General features: G+C 33.1%; 2 protein-coding genes and 1 long non-coding RNA gene across 22 annotated transcripts in view; 1 reads left to right on the plus strand and 2 right to left on the minus strand.

The window, feature by feature from the left end:
• The window catches only part of gmds (GDP-mannose 4,6-dehydratase), a 113,546-nt gene extending 103,376 nt beyond the window's left edge, over positions 1-10,170 (minus strand). For 3 of the 5 annotated variants that reach the window (XR_012395424.1, XR_012395423.1, XR_012395425.1), the window contains exon 1: positions 9,940-10,121. Coding sequence is in view for 2 of the 5 variants with exons in the window: in NM_001102475.2 (NP_001095945.1) it covers positions 9,940-10,035 (96 nt within the window). In the remaining 3 variants the exon portion in view is untranslated. Of the gene's footprint in view, positions 1-9,939 lie in introns of all 5 variants that reach the window. The other 2 variants (NM_001102475.2, NM_200489.3) reach the window with 1 other exon arrangement.
• LOC141379245 (uncharacterized) overlaps positions 8,937-19,110 on the plus strand; it is a 53,234-nt gene continuing 43,060 nt past the window's right edge. For 2 of the 4 annotated variants that reach the window (XR_012395739.1, XR_012395743.1), the window contains exon 1: positions 8,937-9,100. This is a non-coding gene — a long non-coding RNA (uncharacterized lncRNA). The remainder of the gene's footprint in view (positions 9,101-19,110) is intronic. The other 2 variants (XR_012395742.1, XR_012395741.1) reach the window with 1 other exon arrangement.
• Positions 14,746-19,110, minus strand: part of mylk4b (myosin light chain kinase family, member 4b) — a 57,568-nt gene continuing 53,203 nt past the window's right edge. For all 13 annotated transcript variants that reach the window (XM_073933283.1, XM_073933286.1, XM_073933282.1 and 10 more), the window contains 3 exons: positions 16,620-16,698; positions 16,486-16,534; positions 14,746-15,555 (listed from right to left, as the gene is read on the minus strand). In XM_073933283.1, coding sequence (XP_073789384.1) covers positions 16,490-16,534; positions 16,620-16,698 — 124 coding nt within the window. In that variant the 3' untranslated portion in view covers positions 14,746-15,555; positions 16,486-16,489. The remainder of the gene's footprint in view (positions 15,556-16,485; positions 16,535-16,619; positions 16,699-19,110) is intronic.

Genomic DNA, 19,110 nt, shown 5'->3' on the forward strand with positions numbered 1-19,110 from the left:
ACCTTAATCTTTTCTGATTTTGATTGTAATTAAGCTGTTTTCATACAATAAATGTTGTGACTTGTAACTTGTATTTAATTGAATCTTTTACCCTGTAGCAAATGTTAATGTGTCAATATCCAATATGAACAACCTGACACTTTAAATAAACAGCTACTTCATTATTCTTGATCTAAAAGGACAGCAAACCTACTGAATCATTCAAGTTCATCACAAACACACACAAAAGAGAACTAACACATCAAACAAGGCCATTGAATCAGTTAGTAAAATACAGACAGCTCAGTTCAAGCCACCAAATCCACCTGACTATCAAATGCCATCCCATTTGTAGCCTCAAGACACATTTTAAGCTAAAACGTAAACAACCTTTGAGGCCTCTTTCATTCTTATTCACGTCTCCTTCTCGTTCTCCCATTTTTCCCCTCTCATACTTCCCGACCGCACATTCTAGAACGTTGGAACATTCCGCCCCGGCCATGGCATTCCGCCCCCTACTTCCTGCTGGGGTGATATAGGCAAAGTCCCAAAGACCTTTGGGAAAAAATGAGAAGCTGGAGCAGCCATGTGTGTGTGTTTGTGTGTGTTGTGTGTGTGCTGGTATATAAGTACAGTACATACATCCACAGAGGAAAAGATGTGCTTAAAGATACATTTCCGTTTCCTTTTCACACCGCTCACTGGGCATTTACATACAAACCGCTCAATGTCTGACCACCTGAGGCCCTTTCTGTGTGTGTGTGTGTGTGTGTGTGTGTGTGTGTGTGTGTGTGTGTGTGTATGTGTATTTTTGTGACAAAAGCAGTGCCAACAGCAGTGCAGACTCATAACCCTGATAAAAAGCAGCTTATCGTCATGCTGAGACTGTTGGGAAACGTTGCCTGTTTCCCGCAGATTGCGTTCATAGACAGGAAACCTAGATGGACACGACATTCCAACAAGTCTGTGCATACGAACACACCGGCCTACCATTACACTCAATCCCTTTCTGTCAGAATTATCAACTTAAATCACTTTTTAATGCTTAATCAGCACTTGTTTTGAGTCAAACCACATGTGCGAAACATCTCAGAAATGCTGGCTAATTTGGAAAAACTTTCCATTGCAATCACCATCATCCTGATGCTCTACATAAAGATAAATCTATAGGCCTTTTAAATCCTCTGCACGAGACACGGGCTGATTGCTAATGGCAAACCGTGGATGAATTTATGCAGAGAAAACCAAAATGGTTAAGGAAAGAATGAAGCTAATCAAATAAGCTCACTTGACTCGCCCAAGCAAAACAGTCCGTGTGTCTGTGACGTATCATCTGTTTGCGTACGTACTGTGTGTCAATTTGCCTGTGTGAAAATAGGCCTATGACCGCAGGAAAACACAGTGGTTCTCTCTTCACCCTTTCAAAGCATGAATGCAAACAAATGGCCTCTGTGTTCCCTTATGAACCACAAACAAGCACAACAATTTGAACATAATTAAGTGAGCATCATCAAAAAGACACAAAATTAAAGTCTTCACCATTCATTTCGGTTATGGAAACTGGGTTTGACGCAAGTGGTAGAGTGTGTCCAGAAGAGGTTTATGGCGACAGACATATACAGCAAATCAGAAGTAAAAGTGCTGTATGAAATTTATATTATGCGGAAAATCATTAAAATCAGAGATGTATAAACTTCTATATTATAGGTCAAGTTTATTTTAGTCATACGTTTTGTTTTGTTTTTGCTGAAAATGTAGTGTAGTCTGCTTATTATTTCCACAGCAACAGCACTGAATGTTACTTGTGGTGTTTGGTACGAATTAAAATCTTTTATTTGGTTATTCATGATTTGAATATAATCTGATATTATTCATTTGATTTAATTTATTCTAATGCTTTTACTGTAATATTGTTATCTAATTTACATTAATATTTTATGCTTATTTATTAAAATTGTTTTGCTTTTTATTTGTTTGTTATTACTAATGTATGCGTATTTACTTCTTAAAATATTTTTTTATTTTATTAAAGAATTTATTATATATAATGTGATTTTATTTATTTTATGATTACATTTTTTACCACTCTTAGATTATTTAATCCAGCTGTTATTCTTTGTTCGTTATATTAAGAGTAATGTGTGTTTATTTACTTTTCTTAAAAACATTTATATATATATATATATATATATATATATATATATATATATATATATATATATATATATATATATATATATATATTTAGTTAATCTTTTTTTTTATAATTAAATTTTTAAAGGTTTTTATATTATTTAATCCAGCTGTTATTCATTGTTTTTTTTAGAGTAATGTGTGTTTATTTACTTATTTTAAAGTAAATATTGTTTAAGTATTTTATACATTTATTTTTCATTTAATTGTTAATATTATTTTCGCAATTTTGTGTATTTACAGTTTATGCTATTTATAATTTCTTTAAATAGTATTTATTTGTTTGCTTCTTTTATATTACACGTTTTTAATTGATTAAGTCTAAAATGTTTATTTATTGACCTTTTTAAACACATTTTCTGCAAACATTTCAATAACTACCCTAGAACTTTTATGTGACCCCTGACCCTTTGTGGCAGGTAATATTTATTACAGTTCTTACACATATTCAGTATAAACACATAGTGCATATGCAAAAATTGCACTATATTCTTAACTTATTTTAACTAACTGTGTATACACTTAAAAATTATGTTTGCTGTTTGTTCAAACTACTTATTTAAAATAATATGAAACAACATAATTTCTGAATTTGTTTGGGACAACTTAATTGTTTTATTTTCAATCCACTTAAGTGTGTGAAACAAAAATTAAACTTAAATTTGCTGAAACAATAAGTTAACTAAATCTCTTGATGTTGTCCCAACACAAATCGATTGTGTGGAACCCAGCATTTTTTACAGTGTACCAACTGAACTAAATTAAAAATTCACTACGGAATGGAGTCTAATTTTTATTTAAAAAAAAAAAACAAGCTAACAAGACACTCCACCAACAGTATTTCAACTGAACTGCGTGGGATTGGAAGAGTCTGTCAAGAACATGCATGAAAATATTCTCCGAGTGAAAGATTCGTGTGATTCCACTGCCCTCTGCTGTTCATTAGGCAAACTGCATTCTGACTTACCACTTCATTTTCATACAATATGTTTGCACCGTGCCCACGTTGAAGAACTTCTTTCTTTAGTCTGTCAATAATAAACACCGCAGACATTCAAGTCATGCCGGAATCTCCTGATAACAAAAACTCAAGCAAACTGTGAAAGCCGGTCTTTCCTGTATAATCAAAAAAGCTTAATTATTACCATTAACTCTCTTTATGACACGCAATCTCCAACGTCACGTCCACGTCAGCAGTCACATTCTAATGTTGACTTAAAATTACGGTAAACTACCAACTGGCTGCGTAGGTTTCTTTAAAAAATGTTTCATATTGTGAAAAAAAAACTTCTTTTAAAAAAATTGTTTGACCTAAAATAACAAAAAGGTATCAACATAATCTTTTCTAGTCATCGCAGTGTACAAACTGAAATACTTTAGTTCAAATATGAATTTTTTTTTGTGACAAAAAAATTTGTTGTCACCAATAATTGTTTGTCATAATACTTTTCGACTGTCAATACTTTAATCATATTTAGTGGAATAACTCTGCTTTCCAATCACTATGAAAACATTTAATATTCTGGCCACCTGTCATTTTCTAAAAAAAAAAGCTAAATATTAAACAAATCCATAAGTAACAGGGCATATAAAACACACACAAACCAAACTAACAAAATATTATTGAAACACAAGTAAATATAAAAAGTCCAGTCTGTCTTTCATTTGCTAAAATTGTAGCAACTGACAAACAAAGGCAAGGCAGGATTAATGCTTCCTCAGAAGAATACACACAAACCCATTTAGTCTATAGTTCCACACACAATAGTGTCTGATAGAGTTCCGTGGGAGAGGCTCTGCATGCTCTGATCATTTTAATAATTCATATTTACACAATTTAACTACGCTCAAATTTCTAATTTCCTTGACTGTTCTTTATTCCTGGCCAGGATAAAGCTTTTATGTCACAAGGAATGTGTCAGTTGGCTTGAGCAAGGATATTTCTAAATGTAAAAAACAATCTAAAATGTTAATGTTAGCAATACCTTTTAATTATAAAAATCCAACATGGTGTTCAGCAACAAACAACTACTAAAAACTGAACAATTTTGCCTTATTTAATGTGTCTGTGTGTTTTATACAGTCTGTTACTTTCAGTTTGGAAATATAATAAATATACTGAATATTTAAGAATGGGGTAAAACATTACAAATAACAACAGTTTTGTAAATAACTCAGTTTATTATTATTTTTGTTGTCTTTTGGTTAACTGAACAAATAACATAAACAGGTATTTAAATTAGTCTCTGGTAATCATGTACAATATACAAGGAAGTTCATATAAACGCACTGATTAAATGTCCTGATAAAATAAGCAGAATTTGAAAAATGGCACCATTTCACATTTCCTGCAATTACTGGACATGAGGTGTCTACAATGTCTATTTAAGCTTTATTCATGCATTAAAAGAATCACTATTGATTAAAACAAAACTAGAAGTTTATTAAGTTTTAAAATAACAATGCATTTGTATGGTACACATGTTCTGAATTCAAAAAGATATATACTAATCTGGGCCTGGTTGCATTTAAGCTATATAAAAACACTTATTTATAAGGTAAACACTGTAAAAAAAAAAGGAGTAAACCTGTTGCCTTAAATTGTTTAACTAAATGATTTTGTGCATAAAAATAAAAAAGTTAAAAAAGTTAAAGCAACTTAATAGTTGCAAGTTACATTCTCTTTACTCACTTTTTTTAAGTAAAGTCAACTAGTTGCTTTTATGACAACAGGTTTACTCCCTAATAATCACTTTTTTACAATGTACACTTAGCTTCATAATATTCTGATTGAAAGCATATTATCTGTTGTGACAGGTTTGGTACCTTTAAGGACTTTGAAAGAGTGCTGTTGCTATTTAATTAGAGAGCTCTTGGGTTTAACCTAACTTGTACTCCAAAGATAAACGAAGAGGTTTAAAATGACATGAGGTTGAGTAATTAATAATATAATTTTAATTTTTGTGAGAACTAACTCTTTAAGCATTCTTTCAACATTTCACCTTAATAAATTGAAGTGACCAAGACAGCTCCCTCAGTCAACTCAGATATTATAAAATTCCATTAAAGCAATTATTAAATTTTTCTAAAGCAAATGCAATACAATTTGTTTAAATGTGTGATTGATGGGTTATAGCAATCTTGAAAAAAAGGCATATTTATCTAAAGCAAGGGTGCCCAAACTTGGTCCTGGAGGGCCAGTGTCCTGCAAATAGTTCCAAATTAGTTCCAACCCCAATCAGACACACATGCGTTAGCTAATTCAGCTCTTATAGCTTTCTACAATTTTTGTAATATTTTTGATTAATTATATTGATTATTGTTTAGTTATTTATTGTTTATTGATTAATATTATTGATAACTAATATTGATTTGATATGCAAATCTTAATATTTATTTATAATACAGTTTGTGAAATGTTCTGTTTCAGTAGATTTATTATATGAGAGACTTGCTTTGTTTACCAAACGAGAATCTAATTGGATTTGCATTGTAAACCTTAAATAAATCTTAAAACGTTATTATTTTTATTACGTTTTAAGGTTTTAGGAAGGTAGTAGAGCCTCTCAAAATCATCTGTATAAATTTACAAACTTCAGCGTAGAAATAACAAACATTGTCCACAGATTCTGTCTGCCTCCATGACCTTTGTTGAAGATGCTGTAAAGCGGAAACAGCACTTTGTTTTAGGACAATTTTGAGCAACATTTTTTGATCTAATTCAACTGTTAACTACTGTATATTAACTGTGGTTATGGCAAATGTTGGTTTTGTGGTTTGTTCTGTTCCATTTATCATTACCACAAACTACAAGGAAATGCTAAGTATAGGCACTTACTGTAGGTAAGTTTGAGGGATAAGATGATTGTTGCAACACTCTTATTGAAACCCTCAGGGATTTTTTCCCCGGTCAGGAATACCCCAAATCCAATTACTGTAAGAGATTTATGTAACCCGGCCGGAAAATGTTTGCGACAAATGTGTGTAGCATTACACCCCCATAAAAGAAAACACAATTTTAATGATGTTCTTATAAGGTCCAGAAAGTCTATTGAGAACAAACTGGATAGAACTGGACAAGCTCGTTATTCAAACATACCAAGTTACACCTAAAAACCTGAATACTCATTATCATAGTCTACCATTTTCAACGTACACCCATGATTGTAATCTTGGCTAAACAAGACTTCTGCACATGATTAAAATCAAAAAGTGTTTCTATTTGAAATCTATTCTTAGCCAGCAGCATTACGCAAAACCATTTCTTGCTACCTGCTTAGAGAATTGTGAAGATTTGGGAATTAAATTTGTGTCATAATTCTCCTATTACAAAGTTCACTGTGGTTCATTGTGAAAGGGAATGGGTGGGGAGAGAGACAACAATTAAGGGCTCACGTAAGACTCTCTTTTCTCTACATGGCAAATGTTACCAACCTTAGGCAACGTGTCAAACCAAACCCGCTGTCATTCTAGTATAACACCACCAGGCCTGCAGTGCATTACACACACAACTGGGTGTATTTTGTTATCTCTTTGTGAAAAAAGCAACTCGTCTCTTTTCTGATGGTTTATTTATCAGCATGCGGGGACAAACTGTAACTCATATAAGACCACCAAGCCACAATGATCAAATCTATTCTAATTTGCGGCTTTCCATATTTTGTGAATCATGTTTTTTTTTTATAATTTTCCCCAATTATTTAAGCTTTTAAATTGCTTTTTGGGATCTTAATCTTTCATCCACCAATATTTAACCTTGAAAAGTAAAAAAAAAAGAGACATTCTTAATAGTTTAAAGTGGTATACTGTCTGGGGTGGTGTTATTTATTACACTACAAAAACTTTGTAATAAACTGCCAGTACTTTTTTTTTTGCTATTTTACAGACTAATTTCTTGATATACTATTTTTTATGATTATATGATTTCAAACTACTAAAATGTCAATAAAATGCCCTTTATTAAACTGCAGAGTTGAATTTTCAACATCACAAATTGACAGAGCAAAGATCAAGGTCCCATAATGCAGTTCACAGTCGTAAATAAACAGAAAACACTTTTATTTTTACAGCCTAGCCATACAAAGTCAAGTCCAGTGTTTCTGCAGGTCTTTCAAATCAAATTTAAGATCAATATGAATGATTTTTCCCCTATTTTTTTACTAAAACTAATACTTTTTTTCTAATATTCCGGTTACTTCTGTAAACAGTTTTTGTATTAATGGAAGATCAAGTAAGGGATGCGATGCTTTAGTTTTCTTTTCCTGATTTGGGAATTTAATTAGGAGAACTTGCTATAAAAATGCCTGACAAATGTTGTGAATTGTATCTCTTTGCAATAACAACCAAATTATATTTAAAAAAAAAAAGGTTTTCTGGTGGATTATTGGTGATTGGGTAACAGTGAATTTGGTAGCTTTACTTGGACAGGAAATTTTAAGACATTTTTAAAATGATTTAAGACCTACAACACTACATTTCAGTGTATTTAGGACTTTTTAGGGCCTAAAATTTAGTTTTTAAATTTTAAAACATTCAACTTTAAGACCTTGCCAACACCCTGAAGTCCTACATTATTCTTTCTTGTTTGAAATGCCATTTCACAAGGATATACCAACACAATCTCAATGGAGAAGTATAAATAATTACCGCTTTTGTTTGTGGAAATTATACTTGAATCATATTGGTGTGATCTGTTCACAATTCAGGGGTTAGGTTTAGGGGTTAGGGTTGGAGCAGAACTTCTTTCTAAAAGCCTTACATTTTGTATAAGTGAGATTATACAAATCTATACAAATTCATCTACAAATTTGTAAAAATGCAAAACAGTTTTATTTTCCTGAGAAATTGGTTTGGTGTATCAAGGTGTAATGTTTCTCAAACAAAAAAAGTGTAGGTCTGGGCCTTATTTTGTACATCGAGAAGTGAATGGGTAAATGTAATCCACTATTAATCTTTCTCATGCAAATTACTGTTTGTTCTGCTCTCATGATGTTAATAAATTAGAAGAAATACATGAGAAAGTGGAAGTTTTTTTTTTTTTTTTTTTAATAAAGGTTTGCCTCTAAACAATCACTTCTGGTGTGAGTACTTCAAACCAAAACCTACAAAAAGGAGTTTCTACAAAATAATCATTATCATAAAATACATACAAACTGCAGTGCGACTGTGCTAAATATACATAATAATAGGGGGAAAAAAGACCATCGCAACTGCTGTTTCATGCTAACTTAAAGTGAAACCCATTAGCTTAGTGAATATTTATTTAGTGGTCATTCTAAAAGGTTATTAAATTGTTCATGCAAGTTAATAAATATTGATCAATCAAATCTATATCCTTATTCTAAGCATTCTGAGCACTGTGCATTTTTAGAAAATTATTTTTCATCAATTTATATTATTCAGGTTTAAAAAGTGCATTATTTGAAAATCTGAAATGCATGTTTACTTAGGAACTTTTAGAATACAAACAAATAAGTATGCAAATCAAATTATGTCTATTGTACAAAGAATATAATTTCATTAGTTCACCATATACACATGTCTAGGAGTATCAAGTCAGTTTTAGGGATTCACCCACAGTTTACCCAAAATATAATAATAATAATAATAATAATAATAATAATAAATTCTGTCATTTTCTAATCATTTACTCGACTTTCACTTCTTCTTCAAAACCCACTTGAGTTTCTTTTTTCTGTTGAACACAAAAGAAGATATTTAAAAAAAATGTTGGTTACTGGGACCGTCTGACTTCTATAGTATTTATTCTAAACTATGAAAGTCAACGGATCCCAGCAACCAGCATTTTTTAAAATATCTTCTTCAGTGTTCAACAGAAGAAAGAAACTCGTAAAGGTTTGAAACTACTTGAGGGATGAGGGGATACTTAACATTTTTACATGAACCATCCCTTTAAAACAGTGAAAAGGTCAGTACTCCCACACATCAACATATTTTAATGAAAGTGACGATCATATTCGATGTGATGCTTAAAAAAGATTTCATTTTAATCAGCAAATTACACAACAGGAATGTTGTGCAAGAGGCTAGAGGGAACGCACGAGCAGTTGTCAGTTATTTTGTCTTTCATATAATGTCAGGAAATGACGTGTGAAATGAAACCACATACTACCAAGCCACTACCTGAAGCAGAGCTCATACTAAAATATTGTTTGTATTGTTAACAGAACTAACTAGCATGCATGTTTAACGTGTAGTTAAGGTACCTAAAAGATGCTGGCCTGGGTTATAGAAGCAAACTACATTATGTTTAGGTTCAAGGGGAGGTTTAGATAAGTTAGTAGCTACCTATTTATTACACAGTAATTACATAATAAGGTAGTCAGTATACACTTGAAACTGGGATGTAAAATAAGATGCTACCGAAATAACTAACGTTACATGTACACTAAATATTGGATTTGAGCTAAAATTATAGTTGTCATGGCTACCAAAATAGGTAACAGAGTCCTGCACTCAGTCTGCGTAGAAACGTGCAAGATAAAACCACCCCACAAAAGTCTGTCATCGTCTCCCTAACGTTATTTTAAGAGCTGACAGCTTCGGTTACTATTAAAGATATATTTTTAAACTCTAATGAGACTAAACAGTGAGCGAATCAGTCATTCTGCATCACACATCCTTCAGTTTTCCGCACAAAAACACAACGGTTCAGAGCAGCGTATGACTGACTAAATGGTTGTTTTTTGGACCATCGACGCGTCTCGGCTACCGTGTCGGAATTGTTGAGACAATACTTCACGTTACCTGACCGGTTATGCCTGTAATGATAGCCACTTTCCTCTTCCTCTTGCTGTCTCCGTTCATACCGCCACCAGTCGTCGTTGCTGTACACTGAGCCATTCTCTGGAGCGGGTTTCTGTTCTGACCGAGTGTATGTGGTTTGGTTCCGCTGTGTGCGTTCGTTTATCAACTACGGATGCAAACACATCCGAAACTCCAGCTGCTGGAGAGACACATCAGAAACCTGCAGTCGGCAGCCAATCACAGAGCAGAGCGCCAGTGACGTGTACACCACAGAACGAAGAGGAGAGGAATCATGCTGGCTCATGGTGAAGATGCGTCACAGCGCCAGCTTAAGGTTTAAATGTGCAGGAGGAGTTGGACACTATTTTTTACTCTCTCTCTCTCTTAATTTTCATTTACAAAGTGAATAATTAAATATATATAACAAGTATAATTAAAATATAATTATTAATGATAATAATAAAAAATATAATAATAATTATTACCTACAAATTTTATATTTTAATAATTAAATTTATATAATTAATTATTAGATGTTTTATTAGATTTTACATAAATAACAAACATGAATAATATTTGAATTTTATAATAATAATTAATTATTTTGAATAAATTATTATCATAAAATTTATATATAACTGTTAAATAGCATTTAGTACTGTTGTTAAAAGTTTGTGTATTATTATTATTATTAATATTATTATTAAATATAAAATGTTTTCACATAATTTTTTTACTTAAACCTGAACTATTTTAGGGCAACACGGTGGCTCAGTGGGTAGCACTATTGCTTCACACAGCAAGAAGGTCGCTGGTTTGAGTCTCAGCTGGGCCAGTTGGCATTTCTGTGTGGAGTTTGCATGTCCTCCCCATGTTTGCATGGGTTTCCTCCAGGTGCTCCGGTTTCCCCCACAATCCAAAGACATGCAGTATAGGTGACTTAAATGAACTAAATTGGCTGTAGTGTATGTTTGTGAATGTGAGAATGTATGGGTGTTTCTCATACTTGGTTGCGGCTGGAAGGGCATCCGCTGTGTAAAAGATATGCTGGATAAGTTGGCAGTTCATTCCGCTGTGGCAACCCCTGATGAAAAAAGGGACTAAGCCCAAGGAAAATGAATGAATGAATGAAAACTATTTTAATGACATTGTTATTATTACAAATATTTAACATTTATAATAAAAACAATCATCAAAATGAGAAATTTAACACACAATACAGCTATTAATCATTATTATGTGTACAATACTATAAATATTGATTCAAATGTTTTTCTAGAGATCTTACGTCATTGCTGAGAAAGTACAATTCGACTAGTCTGGTTTTGCTAGTTTCACTGTTCTTTGCTTTTCTTCCAAACTAGTCAAGCTGGTTTGTTGACTGGATATTGTGCCTTGTCTATGACGTGTGAAACGTAAGCAAACAAAATTAAAGAGTAAGGTAAAGCACATGACTTCAGAATGACTTGAATAAACACAATAATCAAATGTTTGTTCAAAATAAATTTTAATTTATACAATACCGAGTTCTAAACAACTAAACAACAAAACAGATTTCAAATTCTGGAGGTAATTTGTGAAAACGTACAAGACCTAATACATTAAAGTACTGAATTAATTTCATTTTTTTTCTAGCCGTTAATTAAACTCTATATTTCAGTGTCTTACAATCCAGTCATTAAATAGAGTATTTAGAAACGGAATAAAAATAAATAAATCCTTCTCTTATGTTTGATCACAAGCGGAGTTAGAATCCTAATCTAAAACACTGTTAGCTATCAGCAGACGTACAGTAAATTTCACCCTATTTACTATAGTGTCAAAGCATTTCAAGTAAACATCAGACAGGGTGAACGAAGCAAAAACATCCTCTATGTTTATAGAACCACACAAAAACACACAGTATACTTGAAGGTAGTGTTCTGTTTTTACATTTGCCTTCATGGAAGGTGAGATGTCTACTAGGAAGTGAGGGAGTGAGCAAGACCCTATCAATGCCTAATACAGCTTGAAGCCAGTGTTTAAGCTTAAAAATGACAACAGAGCCTTGATATCAGCAACTACAGGCATTAGATAAGCATTTGGAGCTCGTGGGATCCTGAACTTAATTTTGCCTCCAAAGAAACTCTCTAAATGATGTCATAGAATAATGTGTGGGGAGTGAGAGCTGTATTTGGGTTATTTGTATCAGATAACAGTAGTTACATGCACATGAATAAACTCTAGCAGCACAGGCTTGTCATTCAAAAATTGTATCACATGCAGTTTTTTTTCTTTAGAGTGTGAAATGCAGCAGTGTCCTGTGTGAATTTGTCTGAAAACCAAATTGTAATGTCTTCGCAATTATCATTTGAAATAATACCATGAACCAATGATGTAAATAATATAAGACTCGATAAATTTGTGCGTATAGAGTATGATCGAGGATTTCAGTATTGCACAAAGCCCAAAATGTACTTTTTTTAACCCTCAAAGGGATGGTTATACCAAAAATGAACATTTCCTCACCCTTTACTCAAGTATTTCTCAACTTTTATCTTTTTATTTCTACTGAACACAGATATATTATAAAAAATACTGGAAAAAAGGCAGGTCTGGGCATCCATAGTAGGAACAAAGTCAATGGCTGTTTTTCTCCAACATTCTTCAGTAAATCTTTTTCTGTGTTTAACAAAAGAAAGAAACTCAAATAGGTTTAATTCAAGTAGAGGGTGAGGAAAAATAGGGGGCACAATCCCTTTTAATGCATTATTTTTGCCAATAATCACTTCATATAAGGATCACTTTTAGTCACCTGTATATAACTAAAACCGATAAATCCTGGTATTTAAATACTAAATTAATAAATAAATAAATAAATAAAGTATATTTTATTACCTTTCGAAAGTTGAAAGGAATCACTTTGAGAAAATGTGAAATATCAGCCATATTCTCAATAATGTTATTATCAGCATCTTCAAAATCAATTTTCTGATCATTGACAGTTTATTCACCAGATTCACCATCAAGTGATAGTGACACTTACATTTGGTAGACTTAGATTTAATAGCTTGTGATAACTATGAGTGAAACATCACATCACTTTTTATACCAAAGATTTATAAGAAAACAGATGTCGTTTTTGCTAGTTATATTGCTTATAATAAACAGTTTCAATAATATAACGAAGGGTAATGACTAATTTTAAAAAAGAAATGAATAATGAATGATGCTCTACTTCACTCTATGGTTGACACGTGTGTTTTAGGGTGCACTCACACTAGGCTATCCGAGCCATGCCAGGGCATGTTTCCCAGTTCATTTGATAAATGTGAGTGCTCCGAATCAGGCCCAGGTGTGGTTCAGTTGACCGACCCTGGCTGGAAGATGTGAGCCAGAGATCAGTTTGGTTGGGCGTGGTACGCTTGTAGTGCAAATCGCGCATGAGCCCGAAACTGAAAATGCGACGTGACTTTTAAGGGTCTGTTTCATATGGATTTATTAATCAACCTTACTTTTCAATGAACACGATCTATCGTAGTTTATTAAAGACGCAAACCCTTCACTGCACCTTCAGCAAACCTCCTAATACGTGCAGCACAAGGACTTTTATGATAACTTATGAGTAGGGCCAGACAGAAATCTGCGGATTTCTGCTGAATTATTTTGGGAGTATCATAACTAAAACCTTAATATGTAAAATAAAAAAGAATATCTTTTTTAACTTTTCTTTAATGTTTAAAATGCAATCCAATTAGATTCACTTTTTTGGTAAATAATGTCTCTCATATAATATATCTACTAAAAGACAAAAAATAAACTGCATTGTACATAAATCAGATGAACATTTTCATATTAGTCAATAATATTACTGCAATTAATTTAAAAATTGAATAGATATAGATTTACAGACATTTACTTTAGTAAACAAACAGAATTAATGATGGGCTAAAAATCTGCGAAATTCTGTCCGCGCAGATTTAGTCTGGGCCTGCTTATGAGTGTCTTGACTGTGTATTACATATTTGACAGTGTGTCGCTGCATATCAAACAACTTAAAATAACACAAAATTATATAACTAAAAAAATCTCCACTGTGCTGAGCGAAAGCTCTTCTCTTCTTTTAAACTGAACAGCTGCATCATTGATGATGTAAGCGTGCTCCGGCTCAGAAGGCAAAATGTAGTGTGAGTGCAGGCCATCGGGGGAGAGGGGAGGGGGGACAATCACGCTTTGGCACCTTTCAAGGCTACTGTACCTAGTGTGAGTATGCCCTTAAGTCGTATTTGGATTACTTTTAAAGTTGGAAAAGAAATAAAAATGAAACAACAACCAACAAACTACTGAAGATGCCAAAAACAACAGATGCTCATGTTGGCTAATGTCTTTTAAATAAGTATTAATACATGTTTAACACTAATAAGCTAATTAAAAGTAAAAGATTTGCTATCAAAAGGAGTTTATATAGCCAAAAGTATACAGTTGAAGTCAGAATTATTAGCCCCCTTTTGATTTTTTTTTTCCTTTTTTAAATATTTCCCAAATAATGTTTAACAGAGCAAGGAAATTTTCACAGTATGTCTGATAATATTTTTTCTTCTGAAGAAAGTCTTATTTGTTTTATTTCGGCAAGAATAAAAGCAGTTTAAAACATTTTTAAAGCCATTTTTGAGACAAAATTATTAGCCTCTTTAAGCTTTTTTTTTTGCGATAGTGTACAGAACAAACCATTGTTATTCAATAACTTGCCTAATTATCCTAACCTGCCTAGTTAACCTAATTAACCAAGTTAAGCCTTTATATGTCACTTTAAGCTGTATAGAAGTGTCTTAAAAAATATCAAGTAAATATTATTTACTGTCATCATGGCAAAGATAAAAAAAATCAGTTATTAGAAATAGGTTTTTAAAACTATTATGCTTAGAAATGTGCTGAAACAATCTTCCCTCCAATAAACAGAATTTGGGGAAAAAAATAAACAGGGGCTCTAATAATACAGGGGAACTAACAATTCTGACTTCAACTGTACTTCAGCCTTCCAAGATTCTGTTCTATTTTGTGCACTGTCCACATTACAATATATTTGCTAAAGGTCTTCATCTTAATTCCGAGCTGATTATCATTTGAAAGCTGAGTGGACACAACCGTCCTTGAGACAGAGCAGAATGTGGAAAATGAAGTATACCTGTGCCTTTAGAATTGTACACATAAAAAGTATACTTTGGGCTTAACATTCTTTATCCAATCCAGTCCTATTGTAAAGTGCACATTCAAGATAAAACCAGGACCAATTAACTGTATATCTTTTTTTTCTTCATAAGACAACAACTAACAGACTGTTAAAACCAACCTAAACCAGGACTGAAGCACAGGTTCATCATAGAGTCCTAAATGGCTACTATTTTACAAAAAGGTGATTTGTGTTTGTATCACAAGTGATGAGCAGTATTTTTGATGTGTTGTATATATGTTTTCGTTAAAGGTTGAGGTAAATAGGTAATAGATATTGTACGGTACAGTTCAGTACAGTACAGTATGCGACTGTAGTATTAAACAGATGTTGTGTAGTTGTTCAATTACAACAGTATTGGTCCAGTTTGTCACCACAGGATCAGGATGATCAGCCAATGATCAATTCTGCAGAAAAAAAAAGATAATATACAGTAATGCAAAAGTTAGTTTTAAATATTGTGTTTTGGCATTTATATTATATTATTAATATTATATTTTTAAACAGGTCACTGTATTAACCTTTAAAATGGATAGTTACCCAAAATATTAATTTTGTCATTATATTACTTATCTTGTTAAAAAAATGCATGACCTTTTTACTGTGGAGAACAAAAGAAAAAGAAAAAAAGGCTTGGAAGCCAATGGGAAGCTACTCAATTGAATTTTTTGTAAATAATGCTCACTAGAGTCTCACAAGCTTCGAACTCCACACAAGTCGAAACGAGCAATTTGAAATGAGACGATCTAGCCTACAGAGGACATATCTCGTCAACTAGCAACTATTACAGCTGCTGTTAATAAGCAGTAATACAATTTGTAATGACTTTTTTAAGAGTGATTTTAAAACTTATTTTAAGCAATATGAAGGCAAAGCAAGGTTTATAAAATCTGGAAATATAAATTTGTAGATCCATAGATGTACATATAAAAATATAAACTGTCTATAAAATCCTTTTTTTGTAAGACATGCCATACTTTTCTTGTTTTTTTAACATGTGTTTAGATATCCACATAAAATAAAACCTAATTCATACATTTAATCTGGAGTTTTCTTTTAAAAACATCCTGCCGTTATTAGCGCGCAATGAATCTTGGGGCGTTCAAGACCGCAAAGGATCCACCGCAATGATGCATCATTTGAAGGATGCAGCCTCTAAAATGAGACACAGCTACAGAAGAAATAAGTCATGCAAGTTTAAATCAACGCGTGATTTTTTAATTAATTAATTTATTTATTTAAGTGAACTATCCTTTTAACTGAACATCACATCCTTGTGTTTTTATTAGCACAGTTTAGTTGTTTCATGTTTAATATTACATAGGCCAATATCTTACCTTTTTAACCCTCTGGTGGAGGTGCATGTGAAGAGTGACACTTGTTTTTCTGTAAGAGAAACACATTGATTAGATACCATAATGTGCACTCGTTTACTACTGCACTAATATAAATACAAGTTCAAATTATGAACCTTATGATGCAGACGGTAGTGAAGCCCTCGGTCTGAAAGCCATGGGTGTTTCAGGGACTGAGACGCACTCATTCTCCAACTGCACAAAAAGGCAGAATACATCAAAAACATAAGTTTGCAGAAAAAAAGACTAGGATTTATCAGATTTAGCAAACTTTTAAAGAGACATGGTATTACTGCAGGTATTAAGATTTAGCATTTTTCATTTTCATCAATCCAGTCACAAGTAGATAATGCTAAATACAGGCCCTCTTTTAGAATATAGTAGTTCAGTTTATTATTGAAATAATTAATTAAATAATATTATTAAATGTATCTATTAAGTATTAGTGGCCACAAAAGTCAGATAAATATATCTAGAAATATCAGGACAAGGTTGATTGATTAATGATGCACCAGGAACAATGCAGTGAAAAATATGACCCTAACTGGATTGGACAGATCTGGTTTGGAGATTTATCAAGCAGGAGGCATCGTTGTTCTTAAGATTAATGCCTAAAGCTCTTGCTGCTTTTGATTTTAAACTCTGATATGAATATGAAATTAGGTAACATCATGCTCAGTCCCCATAGAAATAATGAAATGGGAGAGAGCAAAATGCAGTAAATGTCGCAGCTATGAATCTCTTGGATTCAAATATTCTCAGAACTGATTTTTAAAAAAGTAAGTCTGGTATTTGATTGCAATTGAACAGCTTAATCTAAATATTGACTGTCAAGTAACAAAAACTCTGCAAGCACAGAATGTGGCACTAGGATTCTATGAGAATTGAAATGTGTTTTGTCTCAGAAAATACGATTGTATGTGACCACACTGAAACACTTATCTTGTTTTGACCTTCACCATGACTCTGGTTTAAGCTATAAAAGTAACAGAGGCATGTCCGAAAAATGTGCAATGTTGGTATGTGCAAAAGAGTAACTTTAGTGATGAATTTACAGTTGAAGTCAAAATTATTAACCCTACAGTAATTTTTTTTTCTTCAAATGATGTTTAACAGAGCAATTAATTTTCCCCCAGTGGTTCTGGGGAAACACTAGGGAAATCTTTCTTCAGGAGAAAGTCTTATTTTGTTTCATTTCAACTACAATAAAAAGTTTTTAATTCAATTTAACAGAAGAACTAATATTTACAAATAATTCTAAATTATTTTATCCCCCCCAATTCTCTTTAATGGAGAGAACATGTTTTTCAACACATTTTCTTAACAATAAATAATAGTAAAGATGACAATAGCCAACAATATGACAATAGCCAAGACGACAGTACATATTATTTTACGAGATATTTTTCTAGATACTAGAATTCAGATTAAAGTGACATTTAAAGGTTTTAGTGTAAAGGTTAATTAGGTTAATTAAAGTTAGAGTAATTAGGCAAATTAGGCATTGAATAACAGTGGGTTGTTCTGTAGTCAATAGAAAAAGGGGGCTAATAATATTGATGGTTTATCAATTTTGTAAAAAAAAAAAAACAATTTTTAAGATGTTTAACTGCTTTTATTCTACTGAAATAAAACAAATAAGACTTTCTTTATAGAATTTTTTTTAGAATAAAAACTATAAAATTTGAAGTTACTCTTTTGCACAAACTTACATTGCACATTTTTCTCAGACATGCCTCTGTTACTTTTACAGTTTAAACCAGGGTCATGGTGAAGGCCAAAACAATTTCAGTGCAGTCACATACAATCCTATCATCTAAGACAAAACATACCTTTTTATTTAAATTCCCACAGAATTCTAGAGCCAAGTTCTGTGCTTGCAGAGTTTTTGTCAATATGATAATTTAGCTTTTCAATCACAACCGAATACCAGACTAACCTTATTGCAAACTGTCCAGAAAGCACCCTTACATTAACACAGGGAAAATTCAAGAGAAAATAGGCAGTCAATTGAGTTTCTGTAATTTGGGTTAAAGGCAAATGTAACAATAAGTCACTCTGATGACTAATTACATTTAATTATTATTGTTATTTCCATGGGTGGCACAGTAAAGCAGGTCGCACACCAGAAGCGCCACTCGGCGCCGCGACACGGCGCGTACATGACAGATTAAAGTATCGCACACCAGACGCGCACATTCGAATGATATTTAACATGAAACTAATCAGATGGCGCTCTGTGGCGCGGCTGAAAAATGAACTGCGTCCTGAGCCGTCGCCGGGCGCCGCCGACAGCCGCCGACTTGCGGCGCCGGTGTGTGTACCCAGATAGCAAAATACACTCGGGCCAGTTCCGGCTAGATTGTCGCCTGCCGAAGACTTACCCCTCGGCCCAACTTCGGCTGCCGGACTCGGGCCGGATGCCTGTGGACTCACTGCCCGATTCCGGCCCGAATCAAGCGGGCCAGATGCGGCGGCCGTAAGCGAGCCGACGCTGCGCATCCGCGCCGAAATCGGCGCGAGGGTAATGTGCGCTGCGGCCCGGAGCTGGCGCGACTCCGTATTTATACACCTTATAAAACCTTTTGGTATTACATTGGTACTTGA

The sequence above is a fragment of the Danio rerio genome, chromosome 20, assembly GCF_049306965.1.
Source record: "Danio rerio strain Tuebingen ecotype United States chromosome 20, GRCz12tu, whole genome shotgun sequence".
NCBI lineage: Eukaryota > Metazoa > Chordata > Actinopteri > Cypriniformes > Danionidae > Danio > Danio rerio.